We start from the raw sequence: 27,214 nt of genomic DNA, 5'->3' as shown, positions 1-27,214 counted from the left end.
TCAATAATTCCTTCTTAGTAATTGATAAATAAGCAATATTGCAATAGTCAAGGAGACTCAAAAGTAATGACTGGACCAATAATTTAAAGGCTGAAAATTCAAAATAGGGTCTAATGTACATTTATGTAATGTAATTTATTTCTTATATACCGCTAAACTCCGTTAGGATTCTAAGCGGTTTACAGAAAAATAGACAATAGGGTGCATTAAAATTATAAGTAAAATAGGTACTTAGAAATTCCCTTACTGTCCCGAAGGCTCACAATCTAACTAAAGTACCTGGAAAAATGACAATTAGTAGAGTAATGAAGAAATAAAATAGAGAATAGATGAGAAAAATAAGAAAATAAACATTCTAATAAGACTACAATGATCTAAAGGACTTTGAAAGGTTGAAAAAAGAGGAGAGATAAGAATAGATGCAGAGGGAGAACCGTTGAAGCAATATAATTCTGGGGAAATTTAAATTAAATTTGAATTATAAAATAAAACAAAATAAGTGGTAAAACAATAAGTGAGATTAAAAAATATATCATAAACTAAAAAGAATTGAAAATAAAATCAAAACAGTCAAAACTGAAGTCCAGCTTGAACGGGCCCCCGAGCCAACCGTTGGTCCGATGGCCAGACTGCAGCCCTCCTCCGTCGGCTCTCCCCTGCTGGAATGGGGGAGGAGCGAAGACAGTGTCGGGTGCCCCGCTGGAACGGGCCCCCAAGCCGACCGTTGGTCCGATGGCCGGACTGCAGCCCTCCTCCGTTGGCTCTCCCCTGCTGGCATGGGGGAGGAGCGAAGACAGTGTCGGGTGCCCCGCTGGAACGGGCCCCCGAGCCGACCGTTGGACCGATGGCCGGACTGCAGCCCTCCTCCATCGGCTCTCCCCTGCTGGAATGGAGGAGGAGCGAAGACAATGTCGGGTGCCCGCTGGAACGGGCCCCCGAGCCAACCGTTGGTCCGATGGCCGGACTGCAGCCCTCCTCCGTCGGCTCTCCCCTGCTGGAATGGGGGAGGAGCGAAGACAGTGTCGGGTGCCCCGCTGGAACGGGCCCCCGAGCCGACCGTTGGTCCAATGGCTGGACTGCAGCCCTCCTCCGTCGGCTCTCCCCTGCTGGAATGGGGGAGGAGCGAAGACAGTGTCGGGTGTAAACTACATTCTGTCAGTCTGTGCAGTGTTTTAAAAAAAAGCATTTAAATACTTAGTCAAAAGATCAGGGTTCTTACATAAGGAATGGTGAAGTAAGGTATTATGTCTGAACACGCTAAATGGAGTGTTAACTGCACAAGGTGGAGAGGATAAATAATAAAATGTACATAATTGGCTAGTTAGTACTAGAAAGTGACTTGGGAATCATTATTGCGGCAATACTACAGTTATCACGGTAATTACCGCTGTAATGGGAAGCACTTTTGCAAATCCCCCAGGATGGTAGACTGGTAGTGCCATGGTATTTCCACAGTAATGGGGAGGCTGGGGGGGGGGGACCACTCTTCTTCAGAGGCCACCGACAGCAGTTCCTACATGTTGCTGGCAGCTGACCCAGAAGCCTTCCCTCTGACACATTTGCATTTTGCATCAGAGAGAAGGCTGCCAGGTAATCTGCTGGCAGCGTATAGGAGCTGCTGCTGGTGGCCTGTGAAGAAGATAAGTGTGGCTAGTGGGACAAGGGAGTAAAGGGAGGGAAAGAGATGTAGCACAGGCCTTTGGGGGGGGAAACAGGGAAGGATAGATGCTGCACGGGGTTGGAAGGCAGGGTAGGACAGATGCTACATGGGCTGGGGGTTTGGGAAGGCAGGGCAGGACAGATACATGGGCTGGGAAGGCAGGGAAAGACAGATGTTTCATGAATTGGGGAGGGTTGGGAAATGAGGGGAAAAAGGTGGGGAGGGAAGAGAAAGGGAGAATTCTTAGACATAGGTGCGTGGAGTGGGAGGAAAGAGAGATGGTGCATATGGGGAAATGAAGAAAGAGAGAGAATTGTTGGACATGATGATTGTGGAGAGGAGGGAGGGAGAAATATTGAATGTTGAGAAGAGGGAAGGGTAGAACACATGGAAAGGGATGCAAGAGGGAGGATTGCTGGACATGATGGTGGAAGGAAGGGAGGAAGAGATGCAGCATAGTGTTGGATAGAGTCGATAAAAGGATAAATGGGCATGGGGCTGGTGGGAAGGGCAAAAGATGCTGTACAGGGGCCAGGGGATGAGATTTGGATAAATGTTGGACTTGGCAGTAGAAGGGGTGAAGGGTTACAAGGAGCAGTGTGGGTTTGAAACTACAACCTCAGGGGGGCTGAGGCTGTAGCTTTAACTACTGTGCCACTCTATAAATCAAAATGTAGCAGAAGTGAGCCAAGTATAGGACAATGAAGCCATTATGACTTCACTGATGAGGATGGCTCTCAATACCAGCGTTGGTTATCAGGCTGAAACATTTCACACTATTTATTTATTCAATTTTCTGTACTGTTCTCCCAGAGGAGCTCAGAACAGTTTACATGAATTTTTTCAGGTACTCAAGCATTTTTCCCTCTCTGTCCTGGTGGACTCACAATCTATCTATTGTACCTGGGGCAATGGGGGGATTAAGTGACTTGCCCAGGGTCACAAGGAGCAGCGTGGGTTTTAACCCACAACCCCAAGGTGCTGAGGCTGTAGCTTTAACCACTGCACCACACTCTCCCCTACTGATTTAAATAAGAATCACATCTAAGTAAAAATTAAGAAAATTTAAAAAATAAGATCCGGTGACGATTCGACACATCAAGCTTTGGGCAGTGAGAGTATTCGAGCCCAGAATGGTGTCGCTGAGGATCTGGGTGATAATAGTGGTGTATCTACGGTACTTGTGATTAGCTTTTAGTAACGCAGTCACGTGTAAGCACCATACACTGTTCCCAGCATCTTCAGAAATTTACAGCTGGTAGGAAGTTTTAATATTCCTTTCCTTTAAAACAAATTATACTCAATTTTTATGGTGTAATACATAATAAAATATTGGTTCATCAATAAAATGTAACTTATTACAACCTAGAAAATGCATTAAAAATCTAAATCAAAGCTCATATCATCCTTTCACTAAAGGGAATCAAGTCCCAGTCCACCTAAACATTCTGGGTCTGATTTCTGTAAGTGGTGCCCGAGGTGGCAGGTGCCTGGAAAACTGACGCCTGCCACGTGTTAGTCACGGACAGGTGCCACTTACAGAATCACAGCTAGCAAGGACCCTAGGCACTGGAAATGTAGGCCAGGGGTTTTAAAGACCTACATTTCCAATGCCTAGGGTCCTTATAGAATCACATGATTGAAACATTCAAGATAATGAAGGGAATAGACTTAGTAGATAAAGACAGGTTGTAGAGAGCTAGTGGACAATCTCTAAAGTTAAAAGGGGATAGATTCCGTACAAACGTAAGGAAGATCTTCTTCACCCAGAGAGTGGTAGAGAACTAGAACGCTCTTCCGGAGGTTGTTATAAGGGAAAACACCCTCCAGGGATTCAAGACAAGGTTGGACAAATTCCTGCTGACCCAGAATGAACGCAGGTAGGGCTGGTCTCGGTTAGGGCCCAGGTCTTTGACCTGGGGGCCGCTGCGTGAACGGACTGCTGGGCGCGATGGACCACTGGTCTGACCCAGCAGCGGCAATTCTTATGTTCATATGTTCTTATCACAGCTAGCGGTGCTTAGTAATGCCAAAGTCCAGCACCGCCCCTAAACATGCCCAATTCTGGGCTTCAACGTCACTAGGCGCTGCTAGGCAATGGTCCTAGAAAGCTGGCACCTAACTTTCAGCAGCCCTTACAGAATCTGGGCCTTTGATCATAAATAATGTTCTCATCCAGGCACCATTTAAAAAAAAAAAAAACCTTCTCACAAACTAAACCAACACAGCCTCTATAGCTAACACTACTCAGTGGTAAACTGAGTTCATTCTCAGGAAAGCCTTGCCCTGACTTTCAAGGCTCTATAGTGCCCCAGGTTACCTTATAATACCTTATTCTCCCCCATAGCTGTTGTGCTTCCTCAATGGCCTTAGATTAGCACTCCCAGGCCCTTCTAAGTCTAAATGAAAATCTACTAGTAACAGAGAATTTTTCTTCCAGGCTCCATAGCTTTAGAACAGTCTATTCCTCTCACTCCGTGCCAAGTCCTCTTTTAAGGCCTTTCGGACAAATCTTAAGAGATTCTCTAAAGGGTGCCTAACCTAATTGGCAAAATCTCTTTTATAGCTTCAATAATTGAAGAAAAATAAAAATTAATTGGGCGATAGGTGCCTACTTGAGTCTATAAAAGATGCCTATCACGTGCCTAGTGATGCCTAAATCCTAATTGGGCATTTTGGGGGCGGAATGTGACTTAAGTGCCGCTAAGCACAATTCTTGAAAACCTTAGGCACCTGAAATGTAGGCCTTTTAAAACTCTGGCCTACATTTCCGGCACGCTCTTACAGAGGTTCTGCTAGGTGCAATTCTGTAAATAGCACCTAAGCATAATTGACATGCGGCTGGCACCATTTTTCTAGGCACTGGCCGATTTAGGCACTGTTTACAGAATCTAGGTCTCTGTGACTAGTAACTACCAGGAGGTTTGTTTTAACATTACTGCAGGCAAGATTGAACTTTATGGAAACTGTCAGTCTTTCTTGTATTGTTCTTTTCTATTTCATATTGGCATTCCTTTCCTTTCTGTATTTTACTTGAATTTTAAACCACCTAGATTGCTCTTGAAGCTGAGGCAGTATAGTAAATTCTCAATAAACTATAAACAACTGCTTTGTGTGTCCTATAATCCATCCAGTCTGCTTTTATGCTCTGCAGTTCCTGAATAGATATTGTGGTCCCAGTTCTGAACGGAATAGAATTTGATTAAATTTATTGTTGGGCTTTTTGTTTTGTTTTTCTTTATGAACTAAAGATTTGCTTCAAGTTCAAGACATGCATCTTTCTCAAAATAACTATACCTTTTAGTTTTTAGTATATAGACCTCATCTCATATTTCCAAGTGATGTAAGATATTATTATCCGATATTAGTGCATTAGTTTGATAGATTCAGCTATTTTTGTTGGCTGATGCACTGCTTCTAAACAGTGTGTTCTATTCAATACAGTTATATTTCCATTTAATGAAACACACACTGTGAAATTGTCATACTGATCTTTTGAATGTGAAAGAGCAGTGGTCATTCCTTCCTTTGTGGAAATGCTCTATTAAAGACATTTTACTAAAGAGAAATTGATTTTTATATTACAGGGTTTCTTTGTAGTTTGTTCCAACCAGGAATAGTACTCAGTGTGGAAAGTATCTATTAACTTCAAACCTTGTATAAAAGATACATTAAGGCAATTACCATTACCTGCTTCATGAGGGAATGGTATATAATTTAGTCTTTTCAATTGTATGCACAGAGTAATTTTGTGCATGACAAGAATTGTTATAACAAGTCCATTATTTTCACAGATCCAACAGAGAAGGTGACAATTCAAATTCTATCACCTACAAAGAGCATTAAGGAAGGGGATAACATCACTTTAAAATGCATAGGAAATGGTAATCCTCCTCCACAAGAATTTTTGTTTTACACTCCGGTAAGTTTTATATTACCATTACTTAGTTACAGTATTGTGTTTTTGTATTATCAAGTTAGATGAAATGACAACATGTGTCAAGCAGCTTATGGCATATACAAACAACACAACTGAGAGAATAGTATGCTGTCAGGAGTTCTGAATGAAAAATGCTGAATACGTTTTTAAAAAGGAAAAACTATAGAAAATCAACAAGAATTAAATAGAGTCTTTGTATATTGGGAAATTGTTCTGCACTACAGGGTTCACAGCCTTTATTTATTTATTACCATTTCTTAACCACCTTTATGAAGAGAATTACCTAGGACTGTGTAAAATATGTGTGACCTAGGACTTATTGGTCCCCTTTTATAAAGCTGAGTGCTGCGCAACAAATGCTCTGATGCCCATTCAATTCCTGTGGGCATCGGAGCATTTACTACACTGGACCGCCCTGCTGGCTTTTGTAAAAGTTGGAGATAGTGACAGCATAATTAGAACAGTAATGTAAAGTTGGTGATAGTCAAATTATTCTATTTCAATAATATGATAAAGCATCAATATCATACATACTCCTCATTAAATAATTTATTGAACCTTTTTTAAAAATTTATAAAGATACAACATATCAAATCAAATGAAAAATAAAAAAAATACAAACAGAAAAGCATAAAACAGAAAAAGGCATAGGGTGTCATAACATAACACGAATCCAAATTAAGAATAATATTCTACATTAATCATTAAGGGCTCCTTTTACTAAGCTGCGCTAGCGTTTTTAGCACGTGCTTAGTTCGCGCTGCGTTGCCGCGCACGCTAGACACTAACACCAGCATTAAGCTGGTGTTCTTGGCGCATAGCACGAGGTTAGCGTGCGCGGCAATATCACTAGCACACCTTAGTAAAAGGAGCCCTAAGTTTCAATAAACATTCCCATACATGCCTAAATTTCTCTAAATTACCACATTTAATTGCACAAGTCTTCTCATACTTACTATACAGACAGCAGAACATTAAGATAGAAAGAGCTCTTGGACAATTTAACAGCTGGTGACCCTTGCATGGGGAAGGGGGAAAGGAGGGGGTGTAATGTGATGCTGGGAGCTCCCTTGATTGGATCCTCCATAATGTACAATCAGGCTAGTGAAGACTGGGCCATAGTGTTTCAGCCATGGTTCTTAGGAGTTTCTGCTCAGAGCAGCAGATACATCATCAGTCTCTGGCATGTTGTGCAATTTCATCCTCTCTCTGAGGTAATAGTCTTGTTGGAAGTGTTGGAACCTCAAGTAAATTAAGAGACCATCTGGAAGTGTTTATAGGAGATCTCCTCTTACCCCAGACTTTCTCCCCTTCCCACATTCAAGTTGTAGTTGGTCCATTTTCAAAGGCCATGGACATTTTAGTTGGGTAGCTTTATCCCTCCCTCAGGAAAGTGTAGCCCTAATCAGAGGGTCTGTAGGGGTGTTTCCTTATTCATACCTGAAGGTTAGGCCTCTCTGAAGTCATAAAGCCTGATCCAATGTCTGCAAGAAATCTTTCCAGCATGAACCATGAATGCAAGAAGAGAAAGAAGAAAACATCTTTGCTGTCTATGCCTGATGAATTCTGGGTATGTACCAGAACTGTATTCTAGTCAAGGACATCCAGCTATGCCTTCATGCTCAGCCTGTGTGAATCTTGGGGGAATCATTGCTCCTATGCTGTTCTTATCTACTGAAGGTGCCTCTGTTTCACAGCCTGTGCGAGACTATACAGAAAGGCTATTCATCTAAGTTATGTTTCTGGATTGGTCTGGAGAAGTCATCTGATGAACCAAGTGGAATGTGCATAATAATTAAGTTATTCTGTGTTGAGGTGTGAGGGAGCTTGCATCTTAACATTGGATTCTCTGCACCTCTTCTATAATAATTAAGACCTGAAAAGTTACCTCTTGTGACTCTCTGCCTGAGAGAGAGAACCGGACTTTTATACATCTGGATTCCATCACATAAAGGAAACCTTTGCTGCCAACCTAATTTACAGCTTTTCCAGTGGCTAACGGACTGTTCCTAAACAGAAGAATTTCTATATCTGCTAAGCGGAGGAAAGACACCAATTCCTTCTCCCCGATTTTGCTGAAGCCTAATCTATGTGGTGAGAATAAGGGATTCTATTGTCTTTTCAGCTGGATTAGAGAGAGAATTCTATTGTCTTTGGGACAAGGAAGTGAAATAACTGTGGTGATAAGCTATATTTTTAGTTGCAGCTAATCAGGAATTATTATTATAAGGAATTATTTAGAGTGTAAGAATTAGTTTTACTCATTTATCTAGCAAGGGTGGTGTGATAATTATGTGCTGAGTTTCATATATGTATTCGGATATGTTGTGAACAATAATTAGTTATTGCTGCTGGCTATTTTCATAATAAAAGTATTTCATAATGCCTGGGTCTCTCTGTTCTTAGTATAAACTGGCAAAATAACGAACCTTGGGTAAGGAGATTATGGTTTTCCCTAGCATCTGACTAAGACAGGCACGTATTTGTTTATGTAACTGATTAGTCTTCCATAAATCTTACTACAGGTCCGGCTGAGGTGAGACCCCTCATCCCCTGCAGTTTCAAATGGCAGTGATTTAACACTGCTCCTTCATTTAAACACTTGGTTCATTCTTTTCTGAGATGTATTCTGACTGAAGTAATTTTAAGACCAGAGTTGGAAAGGTGTAGGAGATAGTCCAGGACTGATGGAAAAGGATATGTGTCTGGACATAACGAGTACTGATCACACTACAGTGTAAAACAAATTCACCTGAAGTGGTAGCAATGCTGTGTGGAAGGCTTTCTAGAAGCTTCAATTATGTCTAACACTGGTGCAGAAAGTATAAAAGTATCTAATGGTGGAAGAGCTATGAATCATAGATTGGGATGAAGAAGAGATCCTTTGTTCTGTGTCAATAAGGTTGGATAAATCTGGGTTCCTGTATACTGAGCTGGAGAAAGAGAGGGAACCATAGTTGTCTTTTTTTTTTTTTTTTTTTTTTTAATCTTTATTCCTTTTTATTTCTTTCAACAAGTGTACAATATTATTACAATTAATTCACATAACTCACTTGACATTCTTAAACAATATTATTATACATGTTTTAATACCCCCCATCCACCTCCCATCCCTTCCCATATCAACAAAATATTTCATCCAAACTTATACATACTTATACATCCCTCTTTCATAATACAATTAATCTTACATTAAATCTGTCCCTCCCCCCACCCTTTCTTCCTCAAACTCTTTATTCATTTTATTATACAAAGTAATGCACAACAATATATATCTCATCATAGTACATATATCCCCTTATATTTCATAACAACATATTTCCAATAATTTTACCCTCTTTCCTTTTCTATTCATACCTATATACCATGTTTCTTATATCCATTAATCAGTTGAAATATATCGCTAGCTAACTAAATTATCCTATCCCCCCCACCCCACCCCATTTCTATAAATTATCCCCTAAGGAAAAAGAATAAATCTTAATCATTATAATAATCAATTAATGGCCTCCACACCTCTTGAAACCTTTTAAAATACCCCCTTTGTACTGCAAGAAATCTTTCCATCTTGTACATATGACAAACTGAGTTCCACCAGAAACTACAATTCAGTCTAGAACAGTCTTTCCAATTAGTTGTTATTTGCTGAATTCCCACACCAGTAAGAATCATCAATAATTTATTGTTTGCTGCAGATATTTGGCATTTGGCCCTCATACACATTCCAAAAACCACTGTGTCATAGGATAATGCCACATGACTCTCCATCAATATGTTGACTTGATCCCAGATTGATATCCAAAATGCCTGAATACATGGACAATAAAATAAAAGATGGTCTAAAGTTCCAACTTCAATTTTACAATGCCAGCATCTATTAGACTTAGAGCAATCTAATTTTTGTAATCTAGTAGGGGTCCAGAATGCTCTATGCAACAAAAAGAACCATGTTTGCCTAATAGATGCTGACATCGTACCTTTAATTCTCCAAGACCAAATACGTGGCCATTGAGATGCATTAATCTGATGCTTAATCTCAATGCTCCAAATATCTCTTAATCCATTTTTAGGCTTCTTATTCAAATAATTAGATATAATTTTATACCACTTTGCGGCCTGATGACCCAGAAAATCTGCCTGGAAACATAAGAATTCTAAGCTGTAATGATCATTTAAAGATTTCCATTCAGGGAACCCCACCTGAATAGCCTGCTTCAATTGCAACCACTTAAAACTTTGTTTTTTATTCAGACCATATTTATGTTGCAATTGTGAAAATTCAAGCATCTTACCATTATCAATTACTTCCGTTAATGATCTTATACCTGCTTTAATCCAATCTTTCCAGACAACCTTAAACCCGCCTATTTGTATCTTGGAGTTTACCCAAATAGTCTGTTGTTTCGATTTTAAAATAGAATCAGTAGTTAATTTGTCTATAAACCTTAATGTTTTCCAAGTATCCATTAATACTCTATTGTCCTTACGTATTCTAGGCACTTTTATACCAAGCAAAAGATCAAGCCTAAGTGGAAAGATAAGTGATCTCTCCACCTTTAACCACTCTGGTAATTGTTCCAAAAGCTCTGGGAGGACCCAATACATACCTTGGCGCATGATATAGGCCTGATGATACCTATAAAAATTGGGAAAATTTACCCCACCCTCCTCAATTGGTCTTTGCAAAGACACTAAAGCCACTCTTGTAATTTTACCCAGCCAAATAAATTTAACCAGAATACTATTTAATTTTTTATAGAAAGACCCCTGAAAAAACACTGGTATCATTCCCAATTGATAGCAAACCACAGGCAAAATCATCATTTTAACAGTTTGAACTCTTCCCCACCAGGACAAATGTAAAGGATTCCATTGCTCACACATCTCTGTTACTTTTTGTAATAAAATTTTTTGATTTATTCTCATTGTCTCTTCGAGTGTTTTATTCAACCAAATACCTAAGTACTTTATTCCATCCTCTTTCCATATAAAAGGGAAAGAATCAAATATACCTTTTGTACAATGCACATTTAAAGGTAAAATCTCTGATTTAGTCCAATTTATTTTGTATCCTGAGAATTTTCCAAATGTATCTATTACCTTCAGTAGACATGGAATTGTTGTTTCCGGATTCCTCAAATGAAGCAAGATGTCATCTGCATAAGCAGATACTTTATATTCCACTTCAGCACATGGAATACCCTGTATGTCCTTTGCCTGTCGAATAGCTAATAATAAGGGTTCAAGAACTATATCAAAGAGCAAAGGAGATAATGGACAACCTTGTCTAACTCCCCTCTGCAATTTAAAAGCATCTGAAATATTATTATTTATATATAAGCGAGCAGTTGGGGAGCTATACAGTGTTTGAATCATTTGTATAAATCCGGATCCAATACCAAACCACTCCATAGCTTGATACATGAAATTCCATTCTACACGATCAAAAGCCTTTTCAGCATCTAGTGATACCGAAAAAGCCGGATCATTAATTTGTTTTGTTAAATAATACATCTGAAATGCCAGTCTAGTATTATTAGAAGAGTGTCTCTGAGCAACAAATCCAGTTTGATTCATTCCTATTATATGCGGAAGAGCTTTAGCCAATCTTAATGCTAAAATCTTAGCTAATAATTTACCATCTACATTTATTAAAGATATAGGCCTGTAATTTGACACCAATGTTGGATCTTTATTTGGCTTTGGCAAAACAATAGTTAAAGATTCTGCCATAGTGCCTGATATACAACCTTTATTCAGTTGATCCTGATATAATTTTAATAAATATGGTAATAGGGAAATTTGAAATTCTTTATAAAACTCTACTGTAAATCCATCTCCACCTGGAGCGGTCCCAACTCTAAGGGATTTCAATTCCATTTGTAACTCTTTTAATGATATAGGTTTATCTAAACTTCCTTTTATATGATCAGGAACCTTAGGACCTTCAATTAAACTCAAAAAATCCAACCCATCTTTCTCTTTATTTAAATAAGACTCCGAAGAATATAGTGACTTATAATATTTTTAAAATTGTTTTAATATATTTCCAATTTGAGAATGTGAATTGCCTAACTCATCCTTAATTATGTTTATTTTTTCCTTCCTTTTCTTTGCTTTTAAATAATTTGCCAATAATCTTCCAGCCTTATTTGCACTACCATAATATACCGCTTGTTGAGCAAAAATATCTTTCCTTACTAACCCAGAGGAAATTTCATTATATTCACATTTTTTTTTTAACAATATTTGAAATGTCTCCTGTTCCCATTTATTAACCAATTTTAATTCCAAATTTTTAATTTCTTTTTCCAAATTTACATATTGCTTTCTTAGCTGTTTCTTTTTATATGCAGAATATGATATAATTTGTCCTCTCATAGTTGCTTTGAAAGCATCCCATAAAATTCCAATCGACATTTCCTCTAAATCATTAAGTAAAAAATATTCATTAATTTTAGTCTGAAATTCTGTGCAAAATTTAGAATCAGCAAGCAATGCATTATCAAACCTCCATACCGGTTTAGAATTATCTTGATCTACTAAATTAACTTCTATCCACACACCACCATGATCAGATATTATTATTGGTTCTATGTCAGCTTTTACAACTTTCTGTACTATCTGATCTGAAACAAAAATATAATCAATTCTTGAAAATGATTGATGAACATGTGAACAAAATGTAAATTCCCGATCATTAAAATGAAGAATACGCCATATATCTTTTAAATTACATGATTGTATCAAATTATCTAACCCCATTGATTTCATAATTCTACTTGGTTTTTTATCCATTATTGGATCTATAACAGCATTGAAGTCCCCAGCCACCACTAAATTAGTAGTAGCCAGTGGTAAAATTAATTGTTGTAGAGACTTAAAGAATTCACTTTGATTCGAATTAGGGGCATATACATTTAACAACGCCATTGTATTATTGCCCATGCTCATGTCAACAAGTACCCACCTTCCTAGAGGATCTGCCTTAATCATATTAAACGTTGCTGGACATTTTTTATTTATCAATATTGCTACTCCTGCCTTCTTTTTTATCGCTGGTGCAAATAAACATTGTTTTATCCAATTATCTGACAGCTTCATAGACTCTATCCCAGACAAATGTGTCTCCTGCAGAAAACATATATCTATATTTTGTTGTTTGATATATGACATTACCTTTTTCCTTTTTACTGGGTGATTCAGGCCATTAACATTTAAAGAAAATATTTTGAAAGTCATTACACAAATAAAAATTTAATATCTAAGAATCTCCACTTCAATATCATATTATACTCCTTTTCCTTATATCCATACTGTAAATTATCTCGGTCCCCTTCCCCCCAACACCTCCCTATCTCTCTATCAACATATTTCCCCCAATTCACAAAATCTTTAATAAATACTATACCAACATCTCTTCCTCCCATTCCCCTCCCTACTCCCTCCCTTCCCCCCCCAATTAATAATGCAAACTTGGAAACGCTCATATATAATCAGGTGACAAAAAGCTCCCTTCAGGCTCTGCCATATACATCATTTATCACTCCTAATAAGCTACATTATATAATATAATATCTTTCAAATAATCTACTAAGTTCAAATTTCCTTTTTTTTTTTTATTTTTTTTTTATTCTTTTTTTTTTCTTTCTTCCCCTCCTTCCCCTTTTTTTCTTTTTTTTTTCTTTTTCCCCCCCCTATTCCACCTTTTTTCCTCCATTCCCTTTTCTTCTTCCACCCTCACTCCCCTCCCCACTTATCCTTAAATTATAAAACATCTATAAATTCAGAATCTTTCCCTCACATGCCCAACAAACTCATTTTCTTATACCAATATCTTTTAATATTAAATTGAATTTACTACAAATAAATAAATCAATATTATTGTATTCCTGTGAAAACAATTACATGTTAATAAATTATTCAATTTTCTAATTGCATACCCCCTTTAATTAATCTAAAATCACCTTCTTAACCTTAAACATTAAAGTGATATTAAAATATATCATTATATATCATAAATAAACAATTTCATCAATCTTCCGCTTTGTGTAGAAAAACTCTCCAAGCATATTCAGCTTCTCCCCATCTCTTCAATTCTTCATGTCTTTATATCAGCTGCTTGTTTTAACTAATTCATCACTATTATGCATCCATTTTTATCGTTCATTCCCTTTTTTTTTCATAAAATCCCTAAACAGTTTCAGTTCCTTTAATATATTATAGTCATATAAAAGTCTGAATAAATCCAACCACACTTTCCAGTTTCATTATATTTAAATTGTCATCTATGTTTCTACAGAGTCATTCATACACTGAAGAGTCAATCCAAAAGAAATCTGATGTTCTTTGCTTTACAAAACATTACATTATTCTTAAATCCTGTTCAGATACTGCTTTATCCTTTACATCTCATACTTTCCTTGATCTTTCTTTCACTTCTTTCAAGTCACTTCTTCTTCCAAACAACTTGCATTTTTTTATAATAAGTTTATATTCTCTTTAAAATTTAGGATTTATCTGCAATCAGGCTTCTGTCTCCTTCATATTTCCAAATTCTTTTCCTTTTTTAGCGCAGTTCAAGTAATCATCCAATACAATTCTTTTTCTGTTTAAACCACCTCTTTTCATGTAAAGAGTCCTATGCACTTAAGGAAATCTCCATCATCTACCGCCCTTTCCTTAATCTTTGAAATCATGAGTGTTTCCATTAATATAAAGTGCTCTTTGACCTCAGCTAGACTATATTCAATTCTAAAGTGTCAAGAATGTTATAAAGCTGACATCAATATATTCCAGCACTTCAAAAAGAGTCTATAGCAGGATCCTATAAATTGCTGTTTATTGCCTGGAACATCAATATCAGATAAAGGGCTGGAAATGTTACTTAAAACTGCCCTAACTTCTGTAGGGAGCCTAATTTCAACAATTAGAGCCAGTCATTCTTAGTTTATATTTAACTTTTAATATCCACCTCAATCAGAGACATCAGAATGTTCATTCACATTAATATCCCTGAGATTCATAGCATGTGGAATGATGTCATCATAGAATCCTTGCATCCACATCCTTCCATTCAGTTCCATCAGCAATTCAAATCTGTTCCATTTTTAACTGTAACTCCCAAAGTCCAATTCTCCATAAAATATTCTATATCAGAAACCAATCAAAACAAATAAAAAATCAAATGAAGAGAGGAAAAAAAAAAAAAAAAAAAAACATCTCAGAATCAAAGTATTTCTTACTCCAATCCTTCTGTTAAATTCTAGTCTCAGTTTATGTATTCATAGGCTGTTCACATTGCTCTAAGAATTCTTTTAATTTCAAAGGATCATCAAAGTTTGAAGTTTTATTTGCAAAAGTGACCCTCATAATAGCTGGGTACATTAAACCGTACCTTGCTCCAATCGCTCTAAGCTGTGGTCTCAATTCAAGCAATTTTTTCCTTTTTTGAGCTGTTGCTTTTGCAAAATCTGGCACTATATATATTTTAGAATCCTGGCACTTCAAGGTCTTATTTTCTTTTGCCAGTCTTATAATTTCCTCCACATGCTGATAAAGGAGCAGCTTACAAATTAAAGGATGCGGACCCTTTTGATTATCATATCTTTTAGTCGGGACCCTGTGCGCCCTCTCTATTTCCAGAGGAAATTTAACTGTCAGAGGTAGAATTTTTGGTAAAAATTGCTCAAGAAAGGCAATAGGATTATTTTTTTCTACCCCTTCCGGGATCCCAATCAGCCTTAAATTATTTCTTCTTTCGCGATTGGAAACATCCTCAAGATCTCTCTTTAATATTTCTATTTCTTTACAGTCTCTCTTGCAATGAGCTATTTCTTTTTCTGTTTTTTCCACTCTCTTATCTAATTGCTCCACTTTAACATCCACCACCTTCAAACTTAATTTAAGCCCTGCCAGCTCTTCTTTAACTTCCTGTATATTCTTTGCATTTTGTAAAACTATTTCCTTTATCTGCCGCAGTTCCTTAACAATGTCAATATCTTCTGCCTCATCCGTTGGCAATGGAACTTTAGAGGGGGCTATCGGCTCTATTTTTGATCTTTTATTACTTCCTCCTACTGAGTTAGCTTTTGTCAGCTTACCCGATGCCATTATGCTGTTGATCCTCGTCTTTTTAATGAATTTCAACTGTTTTTCTGTAGCTATATTTTATTTATTTGAGCCTTTTTCACAGAGCAGTTCAGTCACCCGACCATTCTCCTTCGTCTCCAAGCCACGCCCCAACCATAGTTGTCTTAAAATTACTTCAATCAGAGTACATCTCAGTACTATAAATGCTTTTCATATTCTTCCAGCTAAAAAAAACATTATCTGCCCATCCTTTGGTCTCTAGATTCATGAAAGGCTTTTTTCATACCAAAGAACCAATCAAACCTCCTCCAATTGCTTGAGATCTTAATCTTATACTTTCAACCCTCATGAAAGCCCCCTTTGAACCACTGAAATCTTCTCCTTTTCTTCCTCTCCTGCCCTTCCCTCTATACCTCAACTATCCTTTTCTTTCTTTAAGTCACCTAGAGCCTGTTTAGGTTTGTGCAACGCGCAAATATTAGATTAGATTAAAATATAGTATGATACTTATCTATAGCAAAATACAGACTGACTCGATCAATATAGCCAACATATGAGGAGGACGAGCACTGCTATCTTCAGAGCTCAGAGACTTGTAACTCTGAAGAGGGGAAATAAATCCTCTCTTGGGATAAGAGTTTTTCATCCAATCATAGCTAGACATGCAGTAAGCAGGTCCAACTCAAGAAGGCAATAGGTTTATGATATTTGCAATACTAATATCTGAGATAATTCTTTGTTCAATTATGCTTTTTCAAAAATTGGAAGATTGCATTCAGGTTGTACAGAAAATGAACTTATCTTGTAAGCATAAAGCTATATTCAGGGTCCCGACGCGGCCCCGTTTCGGCGTCTGCTTCAGGAGACCCCGCCACACACACAAAATGCTTGCAAAAAAGACACACTGATAATGGAGTTCAAACTGCGGTCTAGCTATGATTGGATGAAAAACTCTTATCCCAAGAGAGGATTTATTTCCCCTCTTCAGAGTTACAAGTCTCTGAGCTCTGAAGATAGCAGTGCTCGTCCTCCTCATATGTTGGCTATATTGATCGAGTCAGTCTGTATTTTGCTATTTGACACTTTTTCTGACTCCATTGTTACACAGTCCCTGCTATTGTGGAAACATAGTTGATACTTATCTATAGCAGGTGTTTTGTGAGGACGGCAGGCTAATCATTCTCATAAACCCTCCTCCTTTCCTTGGAGTCTTTTCCATCCATGTCAATAGACCACTGGTCCATTGCTCACATGTCAGGTGCCTGCACATTCATGGTGGGATGCTGCCATAGGCCTCTTAAAGAGACAGCACTGGGCAGAGTCCATACCGGGCACCGTCGGATGATGTCACCCAGTTGAGAGAATGATTGGCCTGTTGTCCTCAGAAAACACCTGCTAGAGGTAAATAACTTTGCTGATTTTTGTATTAGCTGTTTAAAAACAAAGCAAATATTGTGAAAATGCAATTTCATGGTCTCCACTACTTTAAAATACTCTTCGCTGTTCTTTATTTATGAAAAGGAACAACAGGAAGGAATAAAAAGTTCAAACACTTACACACTAACAGATGTAAAACGTAATGCAACAGGAGACTATAAGTGTTCTCTGACTGACCAGAACATGCTTGCTTCAACTACTGTCACTGTGCATTGTAAGTACCTTTTTGTTTTCTTACCTTAACTTAGCATTGATCAAAACTTATTTTGTGTAAGACTTTCAAATAAACACTAGGTAGATAAAGTACAGTTTTGCTTCAGATATTGAACCAAAATTTCTGTATGCTTTTGTAAGATCAGATTGAAAATTGAGTATCACAGTATTGAGTTATAGATTTTTCAATTTAACTGTCAGTAATATTTGCTTGAAATACTTCTGGAGAAGACTCTCCAGCAAGATCAGCATGCCAGAAATCTTTGAATGCAATATTGCTCTCCTTATTAATCAGCAGTTATATAAAATGGCTAGGCATATACTGCATTGTACGTTGCTACTTTCATAGTGTTTTAAATGTATCAATAAATTGTGATGTATTGAAGATTTATAATTTCCTTGTGCCCCACAAGAGACTTTCTTCCTTTTCAAAGCATGTTGGGTATAAAGGGGGAAATTCTAAAACTAGTGCCTAAACATAGGTGTCTGTAGGCACCCTGCCGGCACCTAAGTTAATTGAAAAACACTGTTAGAAACAGCAAAAACTGGCACAGACAAAGCACCTATTGATGCCTAAATAAAAAGCGCTAGAATCGCAACTAGGTAGCCACATTAGGCCACGGAACGCCAAAGTAGGCATGGCCAAAGCCGGAAGTGGCGTTAGGCAGGCTAAAGCAGCTACTTAGTCATGATTCATTCAAAAATAGGCAGCTGAAATATAGGCCCAGAAAACTCAGGCTTACATTTCAGCTGCCTATCTTTGCCGCAGGATCCTAAAACCAGACCGCAGCATGCCATAAGCTGATCATGTCAGGGGAATTTATCCCTGATCAGCTGAGCCAGCAGAATTCCCTGTGAAGCCGCAGCTTCTGGGAGTCCTACCAGCTAAGCTGATCCAGGGGTGTGGGGGTAGGGGGAGAATTGCTCTGCCACAATCAGCTAAGCCAGCTGCGGCGGACAGAAGATGCCTTCCCCCCCCAATCGGCAGGAGGGAGTGGGTATCCCTCTCACAGGATTATTTAAGGTATGGGGTTGTGTGGAAAATGTTAGGGGTGTCTGGATGGGGTGTCAGGGTGGGGGTGTCGGGTCAGGGTGGAGTGTTGGGGTTCAGGGGGTATCAGGATAGGGTGTTGGTAGTGTCAGGATGGGGTATTGGGGTGAGGTGTTGGGTGTTCTCAGGTAGGAGGGAGTGGGCATCTCACCTGCCAATTTTGGATGTGGAAGGGGTGTTTTTAGGATCCTGCGACAAAGATAGGTGGCTGAAATGTAGGCCCGTGTTTTCCAGGCCTACATTTCAACCACCTATCTCTGTATGAATCAGATGTGATTCTGTAACCGATGCTGTTGTGTGATTGATATGCAATAAACAGCTGCCGACATGGGTGCCGATTAGAGTATCTGGGGGTAAGGTCTTTATTTGGGATTTCTTTATTAGTTGAGTAAGCATTAGTACAAGTGTTTTTGCATGCTAAGACAAATTCTGGAATGATACTGTATACTGCAGGGATCTCAAAGTCGCAATCCAGTCGGGTTTTCAGGATTTCCCTAATGAATATGCATTGAAAGCAGTGCATGCACATAGATCTCATGCACATTCATTAGGGAAATCCTGAAAACCCGACTGGATTGCGGTCCTCAAGGAGGGACTTTGAGACCCCTGGTATACTGTATGTTGTCTTGATTATGTGTGTTTACATCAGTGGTTCTCAACCCTGTCCTGGGGGACCCCCCAGCCAGTCAGGTTTTCAAGATATTCCTAATGAATATGCATGTGAGAGATTTGCATACCTGTCACTTCCATTATATGCAAATTATATATTATATAAATTATAAATATTATATATTATTATAAATTATATGCTCATTGTGCACATAGTTTTTTTTATTGCATTGTGGTTTTATTTTTAAGATTGTGGCTATTAGCAAGACTAGACCCCGGAAGAAGGTCATTGTCATGACCGAAACGCAGCCCGTGCCGGGTCTACGCCACAAATTATTACTGTGTCTTTTGTGTTATTGTACATTTTACTCTATATACCTCTGCACCATTTTTCCAATAAATTGGATCTCAAGATCATCAGTTCCATGTTTTTTGTCTTTTGCACTGCGGTTGTTGCTGTGAAACTATTGTGGTGGACCTTTTTTGTGTTTTCTGACTCTACTCTATTAACCAGTGCCCTACTCTATTAACCAGTGCTTCTTTTTCTGTATAGTCCTTCCCTCCACCTCCTGAAGGGAGGAGTAGGCTGAATAGAGCAAAAAATGTAATGTAATCCAGCTCCTCCGCTTCTCTCATTTCCCTGGGGCTGGTAGAGAGAAAAAAAGGTGCAAGTATTAAATACCTGCCTTCAAGAAAAAAGCCTTGATTGAAAATTATAAAAGCAGAAGCTGATATTTTTAGATACTTCTACCTCTGAGAATTAATGAAAATAGATGATGTAAACATTGGTCTTGTCATATGTCACCTTGCTGGCAGTAGACTGCAATGAGTTATGATTTTCAATAATGCTTTCAATAATAAACTGATTTTACAAGTATTTTCCTCACCCATGATGACTGTTTCCATATGATTTTTTTTTCTTCTGTAATTAAATATCTAGATGCACAGGAGAAAGATCCATATAAATATAGATAGTACCATCAAGTAAAAAATATAGTTGACCATCACAGCTTGTATATTAGTTCACCCTTAGGCCATTAGTTTTCAATCATAAGTCCAGCCAAAGGAAAAAATATAGACACACCCATAGATATATAATACATATATAGATATATCTAAGTGTGGTTACTTAGCACCTTCACCAGGCAAGTTGGATCCACTGCAACTATTCCTGTTCCAAGAGCTTATTGTGAGATACTTGGCTACAGTCCCCTAGCATGTGCAATCCATATCTGGCTCCCCCCAACCAGGTACCCTTACCTGTGATAAGCAATGTCTAGTGTGCCCATCCCCCCAACATATACCTGAAAAGCAGCAGGAGTGATACCCACTTACTCCTGCTTCTGGTGCTGCCATTTTAGAAAAAAAAAAAATGGTGGCACTTTGTCCCCCCTGGTATATCCTAAGATGTTCAAGCATACACAAAAATATTCAATTATATGGTACCAGGAACTACACCACATACTAAGAGAATTTTTTAAAATGGAGAAAAAGACCTCAGTATTCCCAGGGATTAACGACACCTGGAACTCTATGTCAGCTTCAAAGGCTGTTGTAGGCATATATCCTTGGTATAAAAAAAACTTCATAAACTTTATTAAACTCTCTTAATTACTTTTTGTTATACTCGCTTGGTCTTAATAATGTGTTCTAGTCAAGTTGCTTCAAAAGTTCAAAAAACATCAGTGTAGTGCATATATTAGTCAGCCAAAAAAAAAAAGAACCAAGCACCTATCTGTGAATGTGTTCCAGTTCTGTTAGGCAAAAGTCACTGCAGAGATCCATGTATTGGAAAACGCGATCACTGTCAGCAAAAAAGCGCTGTTTACATAATCAATAGATTTCCCTAGGTTTTTGGGTTTCTGATGTATCCTAAGATGTACCAGGTGGGATCAGTCTGCCAATAAGGGAACATTTCACTAGGGGGAAGGTGGATTGGGGAGATTGCCATTAGGCTACTCGGGCTTAAAGGCAGAACGGGACATATGGCCTCAGACCACTAAATGGAGCATCCCAGGATGAACCGGCGAAGGGAAGGCCCGCCATTTTAAAGAGGCGGGCCTGCTGGCCGGAAGGAGTATGAAATAAGTAGATTTTCATGTTGTACACTTTTCTTTTAATTTTTAATATGTTTCCTTCATTCTTAAAAGATATTAATTTAAACACTACATTAAAATATCCTGATTTTTTTAATAGGCAAGCAGAGTGAAGAGTGATATATGGCACATGTTTTGTATCTCAAAAACTAGAGCTGATAGGATAAGATTAGTGCCATTTTTAGAATCAGCAGGTCAAATATACCCAGAAACAGGTCTTACGTTTGAGGCACCAAAATGAGTGTTGACCAGTAAATTGGTTATCTATAATGGGGATCCTCTATAGACAGCAGGATAAATCAATCACATAATCTCTCTTACCTCACCTTGAATTGAAGTTTTGCTTTCTAACTAACAGAAGGTCATGCAGAGACACACTGTGGGGGAGTTTGAAAGAGATGCTCTATTTCAGTATTGTCAGATGATGTCATCACCCACTTGTGTGACCAATTTATCTTTCTACCTAGGGAGAACTTCTGTTACATGTAAAGCAATTTTGGATCCTTGTCAGGATATTGTTATTATTGAATATTAGAAACCTTTTTTTAAAAAAAAAAAACAGGGCTACATCTCATCATGCAGCATTGCCTAGTATTTTAATTACAAATGAAAGTATTCTGAAATTCTTGAATAACATTCTTTCTCAGATTTGGATTTGTCATTGATACCAAGCGGTGAAGTTATTAAACAAGTTGGAGAAGCTCTACCTGTGTCTTGTACTGCATCTTCCAGTAGAGATGTTCCTGTAATTTGGACAAAGGTAAATATTTTTGATATTACTCTTTCACATTGCTGCCTTTTATTTACTATTTTTCTGCTGTTTTAAGCTTCATGCAATTTCCATAGAGATATATTGTGAATTTATTTTATCTTCTCAAAGATATGCATGTTCTATAATATCACACTGATGATTCAAGTGACATCAGATGCTTTCCTGAATGTAGAATCTTCAGAGCTCCAGCATTCTTATAAAGTTGGCATACTATCTTCAACAAAGTCTTACTTTTTAGTTATTCCATGCAAAATCCTTGGGATACAGACTTTAATCCTTTAACTATTTAACAGACTTCAGCAGTGCCACGTAGAGTTCGATTTTTCTCACTGCTCGTATCTTAAAGCTATTTTTAAGCTGCTATAGTCTAAATAACCATGGAGCTAAAAATAGCTTTAAGATAAGTAAATTATGAAAAGTAGTAAGATAAGTTTATGTCAAAGGCTAATGACGAGGAGGGTGTATACATCACAGAGCAGTGAGAGAAATTGAGCTCTAAGTGGCACCGCTGAAGCCTGTTAAATAGTTAAAGGATTAAAGCCTAGGGGGCTCATAATTGAAATGGAAATACGTCTAAAAACCGGCCTAAATGGGCACTTAGACAATCAGTGAGACAAGTCGTCCAAGTGCCGATAATCGAACTGGGTTTTAGATGTATCTAAAAATGACTTAGGCCTTCATAGTGCTGCAGTATGCCCAGAGCTAAAAGGGGTGTTTTTGGAGGAGTGGTGAGGGTGGGATTTGGGCGGGACGTGGGCCGTCCTAGACTTAGTTGTACTGTATATTTAACCGAAAGTTCTACAACACTGCCTAGACGGAACTTGGACGTTGTGACTTAGGCCATCTGAAACCAGGTCTAAGTCACAAGAAGGTATCCATTGTGACTAGATTACCACTGTAGGGACAAAGTACAGACCCCTACACACTACCCCAATGATCACTGACACCCCCCCCCGCCATAAAAATCGTAATAACAACTTTACATATCTGCCTCCAGAACATCAGTACCTGGCATACTGGCATAGGAAAGTCTAGTAGAGCTGCACAGAAGTGGCTTAAGTGGTCTGGGATGTGGGTTAGTGAACCATGGAGAGAAGGACCAAGGCCCATAAGCCACTCTAACCATTACATGCATGGTGAAACATGCATCCCCAAAACACCCCAAACCCTTATGTACTGCCATATAAGTGGTACCTGCAGCCATAAGGGCTATTGGGGTGGTAAGACAGGTGGGTCTAGTCGATTCTGGGGGGTGTTTTGGGGGGGGCTCACCATGACCTATAAGGTTGTTCTGGTGAGATGTGTGTGTGGCACCCTTTTTGTGAAGTTCACAGCAGTGCCCTGTAAGGTACCCCGCTACTCTGGTGCAATGTTTGGGTGTCCAGTCCATCACTTTGCTGACCCCACCCATGTCTAAAAGGTCTTTTTCTAGGCGATTTTGACTTGGACGAATTTTTGGATGAAAATAGGGTATAAAGATGGACAACTTAGCAGTCTGGATGATCAGATGGCTGGACGTACAGTTAGACAATTTTTGGAAAAAAAAAAAAATATATATATATATGTTGATTGTATTTATCAAAAATGGACCTTTTCCCATGTCCGACTTTGGGTGACTAGCGACATAAGCCCAAAATAGATTTAGACATATCTTTTGATTATGCCCCGCCACATCTGTATCCTGAGAATTTTGCATGGAAAATTTAAAGTGAACATTGGGATAAAATTTGGAGTGCAATTAAGTGTCTGATTACTGTCAGTTAAAGCATATTTATGAAAACTAGGCATATATGTATCTTTGGCTGTTAAAGACCTCTCTCAGGCAGGCATTGAGAGCTTTCTACAACTCATTACCTAGCTATTGGCATCCCTAGTGCTCCTAATTGTGGTTATGAAATGCCTATCCCAGCCTGGCACCCTATATGGAATTTCATGGGGCTCTGCTAGTTCAAGGCAAGGCCTATTTGTTGTTGGCCCAGTATTCATCAAGTAGCTGACAAAGCATAACTTGCATTGCCATAGATCACCAAAAGTTATACTAATTTTTGAATATTTAACTCATTAATTAGTAGGCAATAGAATTTGAAGTGTACTCTTACTTTTATTGGGAGCCAGTGTGAGTCGTGGTATGCCTCTGTGATGTGGTCATATTTTTTCAATGAGTAGATGAAGCCCATGTGGGAAGTTTCTCTGGGGCTTAGAATAAATGTGAAGCTTTAGAGTCACTCTACCTTTTATGGCTCCATGTTTTGTCTTTCCATGGAGTTGGTCAGATGCATGTCACTGGAGCTCAATTCAAGACAGTGTTTCTTAACTAAGTGTTGTTTTTTGTAAGTTTGTTGTTGTTTTTTTTTACTCATGCCTATTATTTGTTATAGAGTACTTCTTCCCCATTAGGTTTTTGAATTTTTTATCTTTTATTTCTCAGAGGACAAACAGAATGGTGGTAATCTTACTCTCAGATGGCATCATCTGATAGATGTGTTTCTGCTGTGGCAAATGATAAAAAGAGTGCTCCAGTGCATTCAGAACCATCAAGGTTTCATGATTCTAGTGACTCTGGATTGGCCCAGATGACTGTTGTCTGTGGATCTGGTTCAAATTCTCATGGATCAATCATTCCAATTTCCAATCACACAGGGTATTTTCTTGCAGGGTCCAATACAGATGAAGGATCCCTCCTATTTTGGTCTTATAGCTTGGCTCTTGAGAGATTAAAGCAGAGGCAGAAGGGTCATTTAGAAGATGTGATTGCAACATTATTACAGGTGCGGATATGATCCACTTTGGCTGCATATGCTAGAGTCTTTCATGTGTTTGAAGCATGGTGTTCTCAGCAGGCTATCTCTCCATTTCAGTTCGCATTGCCTCATATATTGGCTTTTTTGCAAGACGGACTTTCCAAAGGATCGGCTTACAATTATCTTTGAGTACAGGTAGTGGCTCTGGCTTGTTATCAAGGTCATCCTTGGCCTTTCATCCTTATGTAGTGCAGTTTTTGAAGGGCATAAATTGTCTTAAAACTCTACTTCATCCTCCATGTCCTGATTGGAATCTGAATCTCATTTTGAAATTACTCCTGAAGGCTTCATTTGAGCCTTTGTGAATGACTACCCTGAAGAATCTTACATTCAAGTTGTTTTTCTGGTCACTCTTTCATCGGTAGGGTATCTGAGCTTCAGGCATTGGCTTGCCAGAATACGCTCCTCCGGTTCTTGGAGGCAAGTATAACAATTCATACTGTTCCTTCTTTTTTGCCTAAAGTGGTATTGGCTTTTCATCTCAATCAGCCATTATTTCTACTAACTTTTCAAGAGGAGGATTATAAAAATGAACTTTCTGTGCTTCAGTTTCTGGATGCTTGTTATGTATTTCTTCAGTATCATAGTAACTTTGTTATTATGTGTGACAGGGTGGAGTACCTGTCACTGGCAAGTGGAAGGAGCCCGAGCAGTGGAGCTCAAGGAGCCTTAGAGGAGAGCTGATTTGCATAAGAGCTGCCAGTGTTGCTGGGAGCTGTCCACTCACCCTGAGTGGGTTGTGATGCTGAAAAGAACAGCTCCTAGCACAGAGAGCTCAGGAAGCAAGAAGCTCCTTTGGTAGCTGGATGACCCTCAGGAGGGGGGGGGGGGGAATGCTGGCTTCAGCCTAACTCCCAGTAAACCCTGACAGGGGGGACTGGTGCAGCAGAGAAAGCTCAGTGGTGGGAGGGTCTGCAGGGATCTAAACACCAGCAGAGAGAGAGAGAGATCTGGCCCAGTGTGGCTGACCAGTCCTGACAGGGAGGGCTGGTGCAACAGAGAAAGCCCAGTGGTGGGAGGGTCTGCGGGGACCTATACACTGGTAGGGAAAGAGCTGAAGAAGTAGCTGGGGACCCAGTAGAGCCTGGAGTCGAGAGGCTTAGGCTTGACGACCGGAGGTGGGAATGGTGAAGGAGAATCCAGGAGAGTCCTCAGTGTGTGCTTCGGCAAGAAGACAACTGAGGGGCTGAGAGAACCCTCAGTGCATGTGTGCTGGATAAGATGACTGGGTGACAGAGCAGCTAGGAGTCCTAGGTGTGTGCATTGGCGAGAAGATGACTATGGGGCTGGGAGAGCCTTCAGTACGCTGGATCCAGTATGCTGGATAAGACAACCAAGTAATGGAGAAGCTGGGAGAGTCCAAATGACTGAGAAGCAGTCCTGCTGGGACAGTGGGAACCAGTGGAATGACGGTAATGGCACCAGATGCTATCAAAGACCGGGAGGATCAATGGAACGTCAGGATGGAGTCCAGGGAGGACTCAGATTTTAAGGAATGTGGAATGTGTGTGTAACCCTGTATTTATGTTTTTACAGTGAACAGAGGTGCTTGGGGGGTGTGAATATGTGATGGGTAGACCGCTTGGCCCTGTCACACGATGGGACAGTGTTCCCTCTAAGCGGGCGGGTGTTGTGAGCAAACTTTTTTCACTGTGAGCTAAAAATATCGGGCGCCAGCAAGTTATGAGCCAAATAAATATGTTGCTTTCTACCACAGAACTTCCTTACGTTTGTATGGAATCTATCCCCTTTCAACTTTAGAGAGTGCCCTCTCGTTCTCCCTGCCTTAGCTACTAAGTCTATTCCCTTCAGTACCTTGAATGTTTCTATCATGTCCCCTCTCAATCTCCTCTGCTCAAGGGAGAAGAGGCCCAGTTTCTCTAATCTTTCGCTGTACGGCAACTCCTCCAGCCCCTTAACCATTTTAGTTGCTCTTCTCTGGATCCTTTCGAGTAGTACCGTGTCCTTCTTAAAGTACCAGTGCTGGACGCAGTACTCCAGGTGAGGGCGTACCATGGCCCGGTACAGCAGCATGATAACCTTCTCTGTCTCTTCAGTCCAGCATCTGCCCCTTCCATTCACTGTCTGTCTTTCCCTGCCATCTCTCCTCCTGCCCCCCCCCCCCCCCCCCCAATTTGGTCTAGCATCCATCATCTTCCTTCTGTTCCCCTCATGGTCTGGCATCTCTATCCTTCCCTCCCCCCTGTGGTTTTTAGCATATCTCTCTTCTCATTTCCTCCACTCAGATCTGATCATTCTCTGCTCTCTCTTCCCTTTTCTTCTCTGGTCTTCCTTCTCTATTTTCTGCCTCCATCTAAATTAAATTCTTTCTTACTATTTAGTCCCGTTTCCCTCTTTTCACTGTGTCTACACACAGCTTGTCACCCCTTTCCCTCACCCCTCCATTATCTTACTATTTTCTTCCCCCTTTATTTATCTCCTCCTTCCATCCAGTATGTGTTCTTTCCCCACTTCCATTCAGCATCTGCTCTCCCTTCTCAACTGACATCCATCTGCCTTCTGCTCTCTCTCCCTTCTTCTCA

The 27,214-nt window shown here is 39.3% G+C and overlaps 1 protein-coding gene across 5 annotated transcripts in view; it reads left to right on the top strand.

Annotated features, from left to right (window-relative positions):
* The window catches only part of ALCAM (activated leukocyte cell adhesion molecule), a 192,325-nt gene that overhangs the window by 101,222 nt on the left and 63,889 nt on the right, over positions 1–27,214 (top strand). For all 5 annotated transcript variants that reach the window (XM_033941485.1, XM_033941484.1, XM_033941486.1 and 2 more), the window contains exons 7-9: positions 5,455–5,582; positions 17,214–17,343; positions 21,746–21,858. In XM_033941485.1, coding sequence (XP_033797376.1) covers positions 5,455–5,582; positions 17,214–17,343; positions 21,746–21,858 — 371 coding nt within the window. The remainder of the gene's footprint in view (positions 1–5,454; positions 5,583–17,213; positions 17,344–21,745; positions 21,859–27,214) is intronic.

This window comes from Geotrypetes seraphini, chromosome 4, assembly GCF_902459505.1.
Source record: "Geotrypetes seraphini chromosome 4, aGeoSer1.1, whole genome shotgun sequence".
NCBI lineage: Eukaryota > Metazoa > Chordata > Amphibia > Gymnophiona > Dermophiidae > Geotrypetes > Geotrypetes seraphini.
The sequence above is the reverse complement of the archived record's forward strand: the minus strand, read 5'-3'. Positions and strand labels throughout refer to the sequence as shown.